The following is a 15,184-nucleotide window of genomic DNA, read 5'->3' as shown; positions in this document are numbered from 1 at the left end:
TCATATGGTCCCACGTATATGAGGCATCCGGAACACACACCACTTTAGACACAGAGCAGCTCGGTGCTTGCTGGGGCTGGGAATGTGGGCAGGGATCGGCTGCACACGGGTTTGGGTGGGTGGGGGCCCTCGCACGATACAGTGCTGAACCAGCCACGGCGGTTGGCGCACAGCTCCGTAAATTACATCTCAATAATGCTGTAAACTTTCAGGGACCAGTTTTTTTTTTTTAATGTTTATTTTTTATTTATTTTGAGAGAGGGAGAGTGCTAAAAGGGGAGGGGCAGAGAGAGAAAGAGAGACAGAGGATCCCAAGCAGGCTCTACACCGTCAGCACTGAGCCCAATGCGGGGCTTGATCCCACAAACTATGAGATCATGGCCTGAACCGAAATCAAGAGTTGGACGCTTAACTGGCTGAGACCCCCAGACACCCCTCAGGGACCGAATTCTACGTGTCCCTGTCCTCGGCCACCAGCACAGGGAGGGTAGGGCTCCACGAACATTTGAGGAGTTGAGCGAAGAGTGCATAACACTTGCCAAGGACACGTCGGTTCTCAGGCACTTAGATCGCTAACCCCGTCAGCTGAGCCTTTGTGTCTTTCTCTGGACACACACCTGCTCACGTCACACCGAGTGGTACTGACTCACTGTCCTGCTGCCTCTGCACACTTCCCCTTGAAGATGTGCAGAAACAACGTCCTGCCTCTCCCTGGCGGCTGGCGTGGTTTGGATCCCACTGCCTCTCCAGGCCCGCTTTCCCTGCCTGCGCCGCACACTCAGGCGCGCCCGCGGAGGGCCCCACGAGCTTGGCGGCCGGCCTCGTGATGGGGTTTGGAGCTCCTGCCACCTGGTGTCCAGAGAGGACACTGCACCGAGCAGTGGGAGAGCCTGGGGCCCGCCACCCAGATCTCGGGGCGGGGGTCGCCGGGAGATGAGATCTAAGGGAAAAATAAGCGATTTCTAAAAATGTTGATTAACTACTAAAGAACATTAACACAGGCATACAAAATAACTGTAATAAATATTTTTAATTAAATTTTCAAACACCTAAGCATAAATGTTCATATTTGATTGTTAGAAAATACACACAGTATTTTTTTCCCTGGTAACATAAATATTTGGCTTATGGAAATAATACCCATTTAAAATAAAATTCTTTAGGCACTTGGGTGTAGAAAGTGCTAGAGAATAAAACCCCATTTTACTTTACTGCTGCTTATATGAGAGAGCTACCAAAATTACATCTGATAAAACATTGTATTTTCAACACTGTTTGCATAACGACCTAAGAAAAAAATATCATGACCGAGTGTATCCACTAACACTCCGAGTTCCAGGATATTTTACACGGAAAACTGTAACTGATAAAGATTTCAAATTCCTTTTAGACTGTTCACTGTGATGCTAAGTTTTAGTAGACACAACACAAAGAAAGAACAAAATTTCTTTTTAATAACTTTTGCTTGAAAGAGAAACAGTCAAGAACTTTCTCGGTGAGGCGGGCATTTACGCAAGACAGAGATACTGACCCACGAGCGTAGCAGGTGCACGTAGCTCTGAAAGAAACAGGATGCTTTGGCTGCCAGGGTGAGCAGGTGCCATCTCGTGCTACTTTCAAATTACCCGCAGATTTTGGGGAGATCTGTCAAGGGACTGTAATAAATGAGACGTGACAGTACAGAAGCCGCTCAGCGAATGTTACTTCAGCAACTGCCGGGCCCGAGAAGTGTCTTGGGAGAATCTTGCACACCACACGTTTCCTGCAATACTCTTGCTATCAAAGTCTTGCCTGTGAGTGTCCTAGGTCGTTGACACAAAGGTGCCGCGTTGCGAGGTGGAGAGGCCCCGGCCCCGGCCCAGGGGAGGACGGGAGCTCGGGGCTCGCTCCGCGCTGGCCGCTGCTCACTGGGCGGGCGGCTGGGCCTGCAGGTGCTGTAGCAGCTGCTGGCAGAGGGCAGGAGAGCGGTGCTTGTGGATGACAGCCTCTGTCTCTCTAGCCAGGAGCTCAGGGAACAGGACACTGCCTGCTTTGAGGACCTCTGTAAAACAGCAAAACGCCATTAACACGCCAGAAATAAACACGAAACCAATTCCCGTTTATGAAAAGGGACTCAGCGGCCACACGCTACCTAACGACAAAGGGTCAGATCTCCACGCGACCAACGAGCCTGTGCACGTACGTGCCTAATAGCAGAGCGCCAAACCGCGTGAGGCAGGTCAATCCACACTGTGTCTAGAGACGTCCACACTCTCTGTCAGAGATGGACAGACCCGGCCAGCAGAGAACCAGCGAGGATGCGGCTTAACAACGGCACCACCCATCCCTGGCTACGACGGGTATGTGCAGACGACTCTGTCCAACGGCATCCGGATACAAGTCCTTCTCAAGGACTTGTGGCACACTCACCAGGACAGACCACGTTCCGGGCCATGAAAAGCACCGCAACAAATTAAAAAAACACCAGTCCTACGACGTCTGCTCTCAGAACACAACGGAGTTATGCCAGAAATCGATGAAAGAGACGTAAGCCGGAAAAATCCCCAAACACGTGGAGATTAAACAACACGTTTCTAAACAGCACAATAGTCAAAGAAGAAATCTCAAAAGAAACGGAAGACTATCTGAACTAAACGAAAATGAAAACACAACTTAACCCAAAATCGTAGGACGTGGCGAAAGCAGTGCCTGGAGGGGACTCACGGCATCGAGTGCCTGCGTGAGGCACGCAGAAAGGTCTACAAGTCGATACTCTCCTTTACCACCTTAGGAAACTAGAAAAAGAAAGGCAAATCCAAAGCAAGCAGAAGAAAGGAAGTAAGAATTCTAAAAGCAGAAACCAATGAAGAAAATCAACAGAACCAGAAGCTGGCGTCCTCTGACCAAGTCCTGGACCGCAGATGTGATGTGACCCCGACGGGGTGGACGAACCCCTTCCCTGAAAGACACTCGCACAGGAACAGACAATCTCCACAGACCTACGTGGATCCAAGAAAGCATCCGTAATTAATAGCCGCCCCAAGCAGGAAGCACCAGCCCCAGATGGGTTCACTGGTTCACCAAGCTTTCAGGAAGAAATTGCACCAACTGCCTACCATCTCTTCCGGAGGATAGAAGCTCCCGAACTCACTCTACGAGGCCAGCCTGACCCGGATACGAAACCAGACAAAGACATCACAAGAAAAGGAAGCCACGGATGGCTACCTCTCATGGACACAGGTGCAAAAATCCTCAACAAAGTAGTAGCAAATCGAATCCAATAGTGTTTAAAAAGAACGATGCGTGAAGCCCAAACGCAAGATGGTTCAATATTCCAAAATCAATTAATGTAATCCATAGCATCAACAGGCTGAAAAAGAAAATCACATGGTCACATAAATAGCATTCTGACAAACGCTGGTACCCATTCATGGTAAAAATTCTCAGCAAACTAGGAACAGAGGGGCACCTCCTCAACACAATAAAGAAAATCTATAAAAAACCTCAGAGCTAAAGTCATACTTAATGGCGAGAAACTCAAAGCTTTTCCGCTAAGATCCCAAATTGCCACTCCTTTTCAACATCGTACAGGAAGTCCTACTGAGTACAATAAGAAAAAGAAGTAAAAACTAAACCAAAGGTAGTATATAAATGAAAGAAAAAAGAACAAAATAAAATAAATGGGACAGCCGTTATGTGAATTTCATGTTCAAGGATAGGAAAGCTCAATATTGTCAAGATGTCAGTTCTCCCCAACTTGATCTATAGATTTAAGGCAATCACGATAAAAATGCCAGCAGGTCATGTTTCAGATACTGACTAAGTGAACGTAAAGTCCCAGAAGAGCCAACGCAACACTGAAGGAGAACGAAGTTGGAGAACTGACACATTCTGACTTTCAGAGTTTCTACAAAGCCAGAGTAGCGAAGACAGTGTGGTCCTGTTGAAGGAACAGATAGATTGATGGGCCAGGACAGAGACCCAGACGCAGACCTGGTCACCCAACAGGGCACAGAGGCTCCGTTCCAATAAACGGAACCGGGACGAGTGGGCGTCCACGTGCCGGGGGAAGAAAGAATGTAGACACAGACTTTACGTCCTTCACAAAAGCTAACTCAAGACGGATCACAGACCTAAACGTGAAACTGGGAAAAGAATGAAAAAGTACAGGACCCCTGGAAGAGAACGCAGAAGAGAACCTAGGGGACCCTGGGTGTGGCGATGACTTTTGGACACAACACCGAAGGTAAGACCCACGGAAGAAGTAACTGATGGGCTGGACGTCATTACCTTCAACACTCGTGCTCCACAAAAGGCAGCGTCGAGAGACTGAGAAGGCAAAGCCTCGGGCCGGGAGACAGTTCACAGAAGGCACATCCGATAAAGCACTCTTATCCAGATGCACGAAGAACTCCAAACGCTCACCAACGTGAGAACAATCTAAGCAAGAAACGAGCCGAAGACCTAACGACACCCCAGCAGGGGAGAGACAAAGAGCGCAGACAGGCACCGGACACGAGGCTCCACGTTGCATGTCCTCTGGGAAACGTGGAACAAAACAGCAAGGGGACGCCACCACGCGCCTGTCGCAAGGGCCACGGCCCACAACACGTCACAGCGGACGCTGGCGAGGACGCGGAGCAGCAGGAATCCCAGGCCCTGCCGGCGGCAACGCGGAACGGGGCAGCCGCCTCGCGAGACAGGTTGGCGAGACTTGTGACAGGACTAGTACGTTCTCACCACGCGACCCCGCAATCGTGCCACTTGCTATCTACCCGAAGGAGCTGAAGCCTTATGTGCACACGTATATTTACAGCAGCTTTGTCCGTAACTGTCCTTCAGCAGCCGGACGGGTGAATAACGGGGGTCCGTCTAGACAGTGGATTATTCAGTGCTGAGAAGAAGTGAGCTGTGAAGCCACGAAAAGACGCGGGAGCACCGTAAACGCGTTAGCAAGTGAACAAGCCGGTCTGGGAAGGCTTCATACTGTAGCACTCTGACTCTGTGACACTCTGGAAAAGGCCCACCTATGGAGACGGTGACAGACCAGTGGCTGTCGGGGTGGGAGGCTTCAGGCAGAGCACACACGGCACTGGGACTATTCTGTGTGGCTCTGGAATGGCGGGCCCGGGTCACACGTCCGTGCGCGGCCGCCTAGAGAGAGCCTCACGGAACCTGGTCTCTGGGTGGTGGTGCTGGCCTGTCAGTGTGGGTCAACAGCCGTGAGGGACAGTGTACCGCCAGTGGGGAGGGTGATGCGTGTGGGGGGCAGCTGGTAAGTGGGAGAGTTCTGTACCTTCCTCTCAATTTAGCTGTGACCCTAAAACCACTCTAAAAAAACCAAAGTTTTAAATAGAAAGTTGTTACAGCATTTAAATCCATCGGATGTTGCTGGGTCAGCATACAATGGTCCCAGTGTAGACAAACAGAACTTAAAAATAATCTTGGAGGGGCGCCTGGGTGGCTCAGTCGGTTGAGCGTCTGGATCTTGATTTCGGCCCAGGTCACGGTCCCACGGCGTAGTAGGTTCGAGCCCCGTGTCGGGCTCTGTGCTGGCAGGCAGGGCCTGCCTGAGGTTCTCTCTCTCTCTGGCCCTCCCGAGCTTGCACTCTCTGTCTCAAAATAAATACACTTAAAAAAAAAAAATCTTGGAGTTGTTGGCGGACCACAAAAGTCCTCCAGAATCCCCAAGGGTGATTTATGTGTGTCATTTTGGCCTTAGAAACAGCACTTACGTTAGTAGATAAACTGGCCCAGAGATATGGTCAACCCTGTCATCACACTGACTGACGCCGATTCATTCAACAAACACCTCCTGCAGGCCCGCTGTGTGCTGGGCTCCGTGGATACGACAGGCAACAAACGTGTGTCCAGGGACCCTTCGCACTGTAGTCTGAGAGCAGCCTCTGAGAGTCAGAAGGAGGAGGGAAGCCGGGAGCAGCACGCGAGAGTCAGAAGGAAGAGGCAAAGCTGGGAGCACATGAGAGTCAGAAGGAGGGGGGACCAGCGCGTAAGAGTCCGAAGGAGGAGGGACCAGCACACGAGAGTCAGGAGGAGGAGGAAGGCTCAGAACAGCTTGTGAGAGTCAGGAGGAAGAGGGAAGGTTCAGAACAGCTTGCGAGAGTCAGAAGGAGGAGGGAAGGCTGGGAGCAGCCCGCGAGTGTCAGAAGGAGGAGGAAGCCAGGAGCAGCACACGAGAGTCAGAAGGAGGAGAAAGCGGTACATGAGAGTCAGAAAGAGGAGGGAAAGCTGGGAGCAGCACACGAGAGTCAGAAGGAGGAGAAAGCGGTACATGAGAGTCAGAAGGAGGAGGGAAAGCTGGGAGCAGCACACGAGAGTCAGAAGGAGGAGAAAGCGGTACATGAGAGTCAGAAGGAGGAGGGAAAGCTGGGAGCAGCACACGAGAGTCAGAAGGAGGAGAAAGCGGTACATGAGAGCCAGAAAGAGGAGGGAAAGCTGGGAGCAGCACACGAGAGTCAGGAGGAGGAGGAAGGCTCAGAACAGCTTGCGAGAGTCAGGAGGAAGAGGGAAGGCTGGGAGCAGCCCGCGAGTGTCAGAAGGAGGAGGAAGCCAGGAGCAGCACACGAGAGTCAGAAGGAGGAGGGAAAGCCAGGAGCAGCATGCGAGTGTCAGAAGGAGGAAGGAAGCCGGGAGCAGCACATGAGAGTCAGAAGGAGGAGGGAAAGCTGGGAGCAGCCCGCGAGTGTCAGAAGGAGGAGGAAGCCAGGAGCAGCACACGAGTCAGAAGGAGGAGAAAGCGGTACATGAGAGTCAGAAGGAGGAGGGAAAGCTGGGAGCAGCACACGAGAGTCAGAAGGAGGAGAAAGCGGTACATGAGAGTCAGAAGGAGGAGGGAAAGCTGGGAGCAGCACACGAGAGTCAGAAGGAGGAGAAAGCGGTACATGAGAGCCAGAAGGAGGAGGGAAAGCTGGGAGCAGCACACGAGAGTCAGAAGGAGGAAGAAAGCACAGTGTTCCTGGTCACCACTACAATGGGCACGGTGGGGGGCTGGGGGGGGCTGGACTCTGGGTGGGAGGGGAGGTGGCAGGTGCCGTGGGCCGAGCACTGGAGTCATCCAAGCCATCTTGCAGGAGTGCCCTGGCAGATGCAGGCAGGGGTGGACGGAGACAAGCCGACTTAGGAGGTCATTGGACTTGGCTCCGAGGCTTCTGCCGTCAATCACGAGGAGGACGGAACGTTGCTGGTGGTAATGGGGACGTGGTGGGGGAGCAGGGTGGCCAAGCGGGGGCAGTGGCCCCGGGGGTGGCCTGAACGTTACAGCTGTTGTGCCCGGCAGACACTCGTGTCCTCTGAGCACCTGGGTATGTGCGTGTCTAGATTCTGGGGCAGACGTCTGGCCTGGACTTCGGTTTGGGGGACCCCGGCACATGGGTAGCATCTGAAGCCAGGAGAGGAGACAAGGTCACCAAGATGCCATGTGCAGAAAGCAGAGGCCAGAGGGATGCAAGGCAACCCAGGAGCCATGGGGGTGGTGACCAGTGGTCCCATCGAGTACATGCAGGTGCAGAAGAGTCCCGAGCAGGAGGCTCGGGCAGCAGGCTCTCGGGCACCAGGACAAGAATGGCTCTTGGGGGGGGGGGGGGTTAGGGGACACGCGGGGACCAGCCGTTGGAGTGGACATGGAGGAACTTCGCCTTGTCAGTGAGACAGAAGCACCATCATCGGTCAAGAGGTCCCCAGGTGTGAGGTGCTGAGGGGAGGCTGGCAGGGGGAGCCAGTCCTCTGGAGGGGAGGCCGGCAGGGGGGAAGACCAGTCCTCTGGAGGGGAGGCGGGGAGGGGGGAAGTCCAGTCCTCAGGAGGGGAGGCCGGCAGGGGGGAAGGCCAGTCCTCAGGAGGGGAGGCCGGCAGGGGGGGAAGGCCGGTCCTCCGGAGGGGGAGGCCGGCAGGGGAGCCAGTCGTCCGGAGGGGAGGCCAGCAGGGGGAGCCAGTCCTCTGGAGGGGAGGCGGGGAGGGGGGAAGTCCAGTCCTCAGGAGGGGAGGCCGGCAGGGGGGAAGGCCAGTCCTCAGGAGGGGAGGCCGGCAGGGGAGCCAGTCATCCGGAGGGGAGGCCAGCAGGGGGAGCCAGTCCTCCAGAGGGGAGGCCGGCAGGGGGAGCCAGTCCTCTGGAGGGGAGGCTGGCAGGGGGGAAGACCAGTCCTCTGGAGGGGAGGTGGGGAGGGGGGAAGTCCAGTCCTCAGGAGGGGAGGCCGGCAGGGGGGAAGGCCAGTCCTCAGGAGGGGAGGCCGGCAGGGGGGGAAGGCCGGTCCTCCGGAGGGGGAGGCCGGCAGGGGAGCCAGTCGTCCGGAGGGGAGGCCAGCAGGGGGAGCCAGTCCTCTGGAGGGGAGGCGGGGAGGGGGGAAGTCCAGTCCTCAGGAGGGGAGGCCGGCAGGGGGGAAGGCCAGTCCTCAGGAGGAGGCCGGCAGGGGAGCCAGTCGTCCGGAGGGGAGGCCAGCAGGGGGAGCCAGTCCTCCAGAGGGGAGGCCGGCAGGGGGAGCCAGTCCTCTGGAGGGGAGGCTGGCAGGGGGGAAGACCAGTCCTCTGGAGGGGAGGCGGGGAGGGGGGAAGTCCAGTCCTCAGGAGGGGAGGCCGGCAGGGGGGGAAGGCCAGTCCTCAGGAGGGGAGGCCGGCAGGGGGGGAAGGCCGGTCCTCCGGAGGGGGAGGCCGGCAGGGGAGCCAGTCGTCCGGAGGGGAGGCCAGCAGGGGGAGCCAGTCCTCCAGAGGGGAGGCCGGCAGGGGGAGCCAGTCCTCTGGAGGGGAGGCCGGCAGCAGGGAAGACCAGTCCTCTAGAGGGGAGGCCGGCAGGGGGGAAGGCCAGTCCTCTGGAGGGGAGGCGGGGAGGGGGGAAGTCCAGTCCTCAGGAGGGGAGGCCGGCAGGGGGAAAGGCCAGTCCTCTGGAGGGGAGGCCGGCAGGGGGGAAGTCCAGTCCTCAGGAGGGGGAGGCTGGCAGGGGGGAAGGCCAGTCCTCAGGAGGGGAGGCCGGCAGGGGGGAAGGCCAGTCCTCAGGAGGGGAGGCCGGCAGGGGGGAAGGCCAGTCCTCTGGAGGGGAGGCCGGCAGGGGGGAAGTCCAGTCCTCAGGAGGGGAGGCCGGCAGGGGGGAAGGCCAGTCCTCCAGAGGGGAGGCCGGCAGGGGGGAAGTCCAGTCCTCAGGAGGGGAGGCCGGCAGGGGGGAAGGCCAGTCCTCTGGAGGGGAGGCCGGCAGGGGGGAAGGCCAGTCCTCCGGAGGGGAGGCCGGCAGGGGGGAAGTCCAGTCCTCAGGAGGGGAGGCCGGCAGGGGGGAAGGCCAGTCCTCAGGAGGGGAGGCCGGCAGGGGGGAAGGCCAGTCCTCAGGAGGGGAGGCCGGCAGGGGGGAAGGCCAGTCCTCCGGAGGGGAGGCCGGCAGGGGGGAAGGCCAGTCCTCAGGAGGGGAGGCCGGCAGGGGGGAAGGCCAGTCCTCAGGAGGGGAGGCCGGCAGGGGGGAAGGCCAGTCCTCAGGAGGGGAGGCCGGCAGGGGGGAAGGCCAGTCCTCCGGAGGGGAGGCCGGCAGGGGGGAAGGCCAGTCCTCCAGAGGGGAGGCCGGCAGGGGGGAAGTCCAGTCCTCAGGAGGGGAGGCCGGCAGGGGGGAAGGCCAGTCCTCAGGAGGGGAGGCCGGCAGGGGGGAAGTCCAGTCCTCAGGAGGGGAGGCCGGCAGGGGGGAAGGCCAGTCCTCAGGAGGGGAGGCCGGCAGGGGGGAAGGCCAGTCCTCAGGAGGGGAGGCTGGCAGGGGGGAAGGCCAGTCCTCCAGAGGGGAGGCCGGCAGGGGGGGAAGGCCGGTCCTCCGGAGGGGGAGGCCGGCAGGGGAGCCAGTCGTCCAGAGGGGAGGCCAGCAGGGGGAGCCAGTCCTCCAGAGGGGAGGCCAGCAGGGGGAGCCAGTCCTCCAGAGGGGAGGCCGGCAGGGGGAGCCAGTCCTCCAGAGGGGAGGCCGGCAGGGGGGAAGGCCAGTCCTCCAGAGGGGAGGCCGGCAGGGGGGGAAGGCCGGTCCTCCGGAGGGGGAGGCCGGCAGGGGAGCCAGTCGTCCAGAGGGGAGGCCAGCAGGGGGAGCCAGTCCTCCAGAGGGGAGGCCAGCAGGGGGAGCCAGTCCTCCAGAGGGGAGGCCGGCAGGGGGAGCCAGTCCTCTGGAGGGGAGGCTGGCAGGGGGGAAGGCCAGTCCTCTGTAGGGGAGGCCGGCAGGGGGGAAGGCCATTCCTCCGGAGGGGAGGCGGGGAGGGGGGAAGTCCAGTCCTCAGGAGGGGAGGCCGGCAGGGGGAGCCAGTCCTCTGGAGGGGAGGCCGGGAGGGGGGACGGCCAGTCCTCTGGAGGGGAGGCCGGGAGGGGGGACGGCCAGTCCTCTGGAGGGGAGGCCGGGAGGGGGGACGGCCAGTCCTCAGGAGGGGAGGCTGGCAGGGGGAACCAGTCCTCTGGAGGGGAGGCCAGCAGGGGGGAAGGCCAGTCCTCAGGAGGGGAGGCTGGCAGGGGGGAAGGCCAGTCCTCAGGAGGGGAGGCTGGCAGGGGGGAAGGCCAGTCCTCCAGAGGGGAGGCCGGCAGGGGGGAAGGCCAGTCCTCCAGAGGGGAGGCCGGCAGGGGGAGCCAGTCCTCTGTAGGGGAGGCCAGCAGGGGGGAAGGCCAGTCCTCCAGAGGGGAGGCCGGCAGGGGGAACCAGTCCTCTGGAGGGGAGGCCAGCAGGGGGGAAGGCCAGTCCTCAGGAGGGGAGGCAGGGAGGGGGGAAGTCCAGTCCTCCGGAGGGGAGGCGGGGAGGGGGGAAGGCCAGTCCTCAGGAGGGGAGGCCGGCAGGGGGGAAGGCCAGTCCTCAGGAGGGGAGGCCAGCAGGGGGAGCCAGTCCTCTGTAGGGGAGGCCGGCAGGGGGGAAGGCCATTCCTCCGGAGGGGAGGCGGGGAGGGGGGAAGTCCAGTCCTCAGGAGGGGAGGCCGGCAGGGGGAGCCAGTCCTCTGGAGGGGAGGCCGGGAGGGGGGACGGCCAGTCTCAGGATGGGAGGCTGGCAGGGGGAACCAGTCCTCTGGAGGGGAGGCCAGCAGGGGGGAAGGCCAGTCCTCAGGAGGGGAGGCTGGCAGGGGGGAAGGCCAGTCCTCAGGAGGGGAGGCTGGCAGGGGGGAAGGCCAGTCCTCCAGAGGGGAGGCCGGCAGGGGGAGCCAGTCCTCCAGAGGGGAGGCTGGCAGGGGGGAAGGCCAGTCCTCTGGAGGGGAGGCGGGGAGGGGGGAAGTCCAGTCCTCAGGAGGGGAGGCCGGCAGGGGGGAAGGCCAGTCCTCAGGAGGGGAGGCCGGCAGGGGGGAAGGCCAGTCCTCAGGAGGGGAGGCCGGCAGGGGGGAAGGCCAGTCCTCCAGAGGGGAGGCCGGCAGGGGGAGCCAGTCCTCCAGAGGGGAGGCCGGCAGGGGGGAAGGCCAGTCCTCTGGAGGGGAGGCGGGGAGGGGGGAAGTCCAGTCCTCAGGAGGGGAGGCCGGCAGGGGGGAAGGCCAGTCCTCAGGAGGGGAGGCCGGCAGGGGGGAAGGCCAGTCCTCTGGAGGGGAGGCCGGGAGGGGGGAAGGCCAGTCTTCCAGGAGACGTGCCTGGTCTGCTGGAGCAGAGCAATTGGGGCGTTTGGAGCTCAGGACTCTAAACACGGCCGGCTGGCCGCCGGGACAGCAAGGGCGGGATGTGCTAAGTAAGAGCTGGCGTCGCATGAGCACCCAGGTTAGGGTGCACGCCGAGGTCAGGGTGCAGGAGCAGAGGAGCAGAGTGGTCGGCCTGCCCCAACGTCTCTGCCACTTCGAGTCCCACCAGCTCTGGCAGGCAGAGGACACGCACGGGGTACACGCTGGTCCCCTGGGTCCCGGACCCCTGGCCTCCGCAGCAACCAGGCTACAGGCCAGGGAAGACGGACACAGCTGTTCTCTCTCTCGCCGGCGGGGGCGGTGGGGGTGGGGGGCAGAGAGGAGAGCGAGGTGGGGTCTGCGAGGACCCGGCCAAGCGGCCGGACCCAGCCCACGCACTGGGAACGGCCGCGGAGCCAGCCCGACACTGCCCAGCTGTCGCCCACACCCGCTGGGGACGGCCCTCAGGGGTCTGGGAGTCACAACTGTGTCCGGGACTCCCCCGGACAAGGCCGCCCACTCGCTGCGCGACACAAAGCAGGGCGGGCAGCTGTAGGGTCGGTGAACCTTCTGCTGCCAAGTTCCCTCGAGAATGTCCTCGATAAAGCAGTCAAGATTCTTCCGTTAGATCAGTTCTCAGGCGGCCCAGCTGAGTCGCGATCATCTCGCTGACTTGACACTGTCTGCCTTTCACCTGGAACGTTCAGCTCGTTAACGTTCAACGAGACTGCAGCAGAGGCTGCACCCGGTCTCTCTGTCTCCGGTTGGCCCTGTCTCTGGGTTCTTCCTGGCCTCCTTTCTTGACTTCCTTTGGGTTATTGGAGTATCGCTGGGAATTGCATTCAAATCTACTTCTTGGCACAACGCTGTTCGTGCTGCTCTGGGGACGACACCCGATGTCCCTGCTCTGCGGCACCTGCCGTCGGAGTGTCCTGTGTGGTGGGGCGGGGGCACGGCGGGGTGTGCCTGGGTCCCCAGGACGCTGCTTCCACGACAGCACGAAGACTCAGGTTCCTCGCACTTGGGTACCAGGCAGGACACCGCCTCAAAAACGAACAGAGTGACGGTACTTGTGGCCAATGAGAAGATTTAAGCTTTCAAGCAGAAACCGCAATCACGGTAACTTGTTTCCAACACCGTCAGCTGAACGGCTTCCTGCAACTTTTCTTCCCGAGACTTTTCTGAGCTCGATGCCGACAAACGTGACTTCTGGACACGGCCTGACAAAACGGCAACGTGCAGGACCGACCAACAGGCGAGAACGTAGCTGGAGTCAACCCTGCAGGACCCTGGAACGACCGCCTGGGCAGGTCGGGGCGGTATGAAGGCATCTCTGTGGTTACACACAACGGGTACCCCCGCCTCCGACAGCGTACCTGTCCGGGGCCGGGTTCCTTCACACGCTTCCCTGGACAACATGCACCACGGCCAAGAACGCGGAAGCCGCAAACGCCCAGCTGCTTCTACTGAGACGCGCGGAAAGGTAAAGCGATGCTCCTCTGTCTGCGTGTTATTGTTTTAGAAAATACATCTTCCAGGGGCACCTGGGGCTCTGTCGGTTTGGCTTCCGACTTCGGCTCGGGTCATGCTCTCACGGTTCGTGGGTTCAAGCCCTGCGTTGGGCTCTGTGCTGACAACTCAGAACCTGGAACCTGCTTTAGATTCGGGGTCTCCCTCTCTCTCTACTCCCTCCCCCGTGCCAGCTCTCTTTCTCAAAGAAAGACACTAAAGAAATAGACACTAAAAAAGTTTTAAAAAGAAGAAGAAAACCTACGTTTCAAAACCACACGTTAATTATGTTAATATATGATGGATTTACAGTCATTCTAAACAAATTAATAGACACCTAAGATTTTTCTCCACTGCAATTTCTACCGCGGTAAGTTTCAAGGGCTGTAACCCACCAGGAGGCCAGTCCACAGAGGCCCTGAGGCCGTGGTCCTGCCCCCCGCCCTCATGTGGCCAGCCCGTGACTCGGCTGTGAGGAGCCGCGTCCACGCTCTGGGGACAGCCTTCACAATGCGGCACACGTGGTGGAGACTCCTACCTAAAACCGCATCCTGGACAGTGCCGTCCGGGTCATCGAGGTACACGAGGAGCTCTCTGTACAGGAACTGAATGTGGCTCTGGTAGCAGGACTTCACGTCGTCGTCGCTTCTGACACACGCCAGCCACGTGACCAAGGCGGAGGTGGCCGCGAGCCTCACTTCGTGGGAGACGTCGTCCAGACGCTTCAGGAGCTCTGGAGGGAGGGCCGGATGGGACAGTGAGACAGAGGCCGGCACAGACGGAGCACTGGAGCTTCCAGAGTGGGGACTGACCCCACCCCTGGGGCACCCGCCCTCGGGCCATGGTAAACCCATCCTGTGGGGAGACTGGTGCTCGCGTGCCAGGGGCTGGGGGCGGCTCCCGGTGTGCCGGACCCCTTGACCGCACTGGCCACAGGGTGGACCCTGGGCCGGGTGGGAGGAGGGGTGGGAGGAGGGGTGGGCAGGCCTGAGCTGCTCTCCCTGTCTCACCTGCCAGGTGCCCCGGGCTCTCTGTGGCTCCAAGATGCTCCGTCTGTCACCATGGGCATCACACCCTGGCTGCCCGTCCCCTGGATGTACACACCGCCCTCCCAACTGGGCTCTGGGGACAGAGCTCGGGGCCCAGTGACATGACCCCCACCACCTGTATCAGTGTTGTTTCTGCTGAGCTCTGGGGCCAGACCACTCGGCTGCTGAAAACAGGAACCACCTCTCCAGTCAGCAGAAACTCACCGTTCACCGGTGAGGTTTTTATCAAATGTATACTTTTCTCCCCCAAACTGTGAGAAATCCCTGGCCCTGTGGCCGGGTGTCTCTGGAGACTCAGCAGTCGCTCGGGCACTCCATGAACAGGGCAAGAGGTAGCCGGGGGTAGGGAGCAGGGCTGCAGCCCCAGGTGGTGGGAGGCCTGGCCCCCGGAAGTGAGCAGGCAGGACTGTGGGCTCGTGGCACTGCGGCCTCCTGCCGGGCACTAGCTCATGGCAGAAGGGCTTTCCTAAGGGTCTGGGCCTCACCCAGTCCTGGGACGGCAGCCTGGCGGGCACACCACCACCCGAGTCCCGCAGGGACTCCTCCCATGTCCTCACTCCCTCCGGCTCAGGCCGACTCTGGCATGGCGTGTTTTCCTCTGACGGTAATTCCCGAGTTTTAAGAAGTGGCCTGGAAATTCACTTTTGTGATTGGGGTCAGCCGTCACGTGCAACTGTGGGCTTGGAACAAAGGGTGGCTCTCTTGGGGCCCGTGCTGGGTGCACAAGCATCTTCCACACGACAGACCTCGGGGCGTCCTGCCCTCTGCAAACACATCGCCACCCAGGGCCCTGAACTGGTCCCGAGAAAGGAGCCCGCGAGGAAATCCTTTTGCATGAAAACAACCCCCAAAGCCCAGATATGTGCAATCTTTTCGCTGGCTCTTTTTAGACATGAGCAAAATCCCAACGGACTCTGACAGTCACCAACTGACTTGGCGCAAACAGAACTGTAAGGGTCGCAGGGAGGAATACGGTGTTTGTTGTCACAAAAGTAAACACAAAAAGTGAAAAGAAACTTGCAAGAACGCGTGAGAAAGGGGACTTCAACTCTGGATTTCAGCCGGTG

General features: G+C 59.8%; 1 protein-coding gene across 1 annotated transcript in view; it reads right to left on the bottom strand.

The window, feature by feature from the left end:
- Positions 1-1,011: 1,011 nt before the first annotated feature.
- The window catches only part of DNAAF5 (dynein axonemal assembly factor 5), a 52,472-nt gene continuing 38,299 nt past the window's right edge, over positions 1,012-15,184 (bottom strand). Inside the window, exons 12-13 of the mRNA XM_047089324.1 lie at positions 13,607-13,801; positions 1,012-2,041 (exon numbers count right to left, since the gene is read on the bottom strand). Coding sequence (XP_046945280.1) covers positions 1,905-2,041; positions 13,607-13,801 — 332 coding nt within the window. The 3' untranslated portion in view covers positions 1,012-1,904. The remainder of the gene's footprint in view (positions 2,042-13,606; positions 13,802-15,184) is intronic.

Source organism: Lynx rufus, unplaced genomic scaffold (assembly GCF_022079265.1).
Source record: "Lynx rufus isolate CCGP_SWC_20201006 ecotype Redwood Valley unplaced genomic scaffold, mLynRuf1.p SCAF_27, whole genome shotgun sequence".
Classification (NCBI taxonomy): Eukaryota; Metazoa; Chordata; class Mammalia; order Carnivora; family Felidae; genus Lynx; species Lynx rufus.
This window is presented reverse-complemented; position numbering and strand designations above follow the sequence as displayed.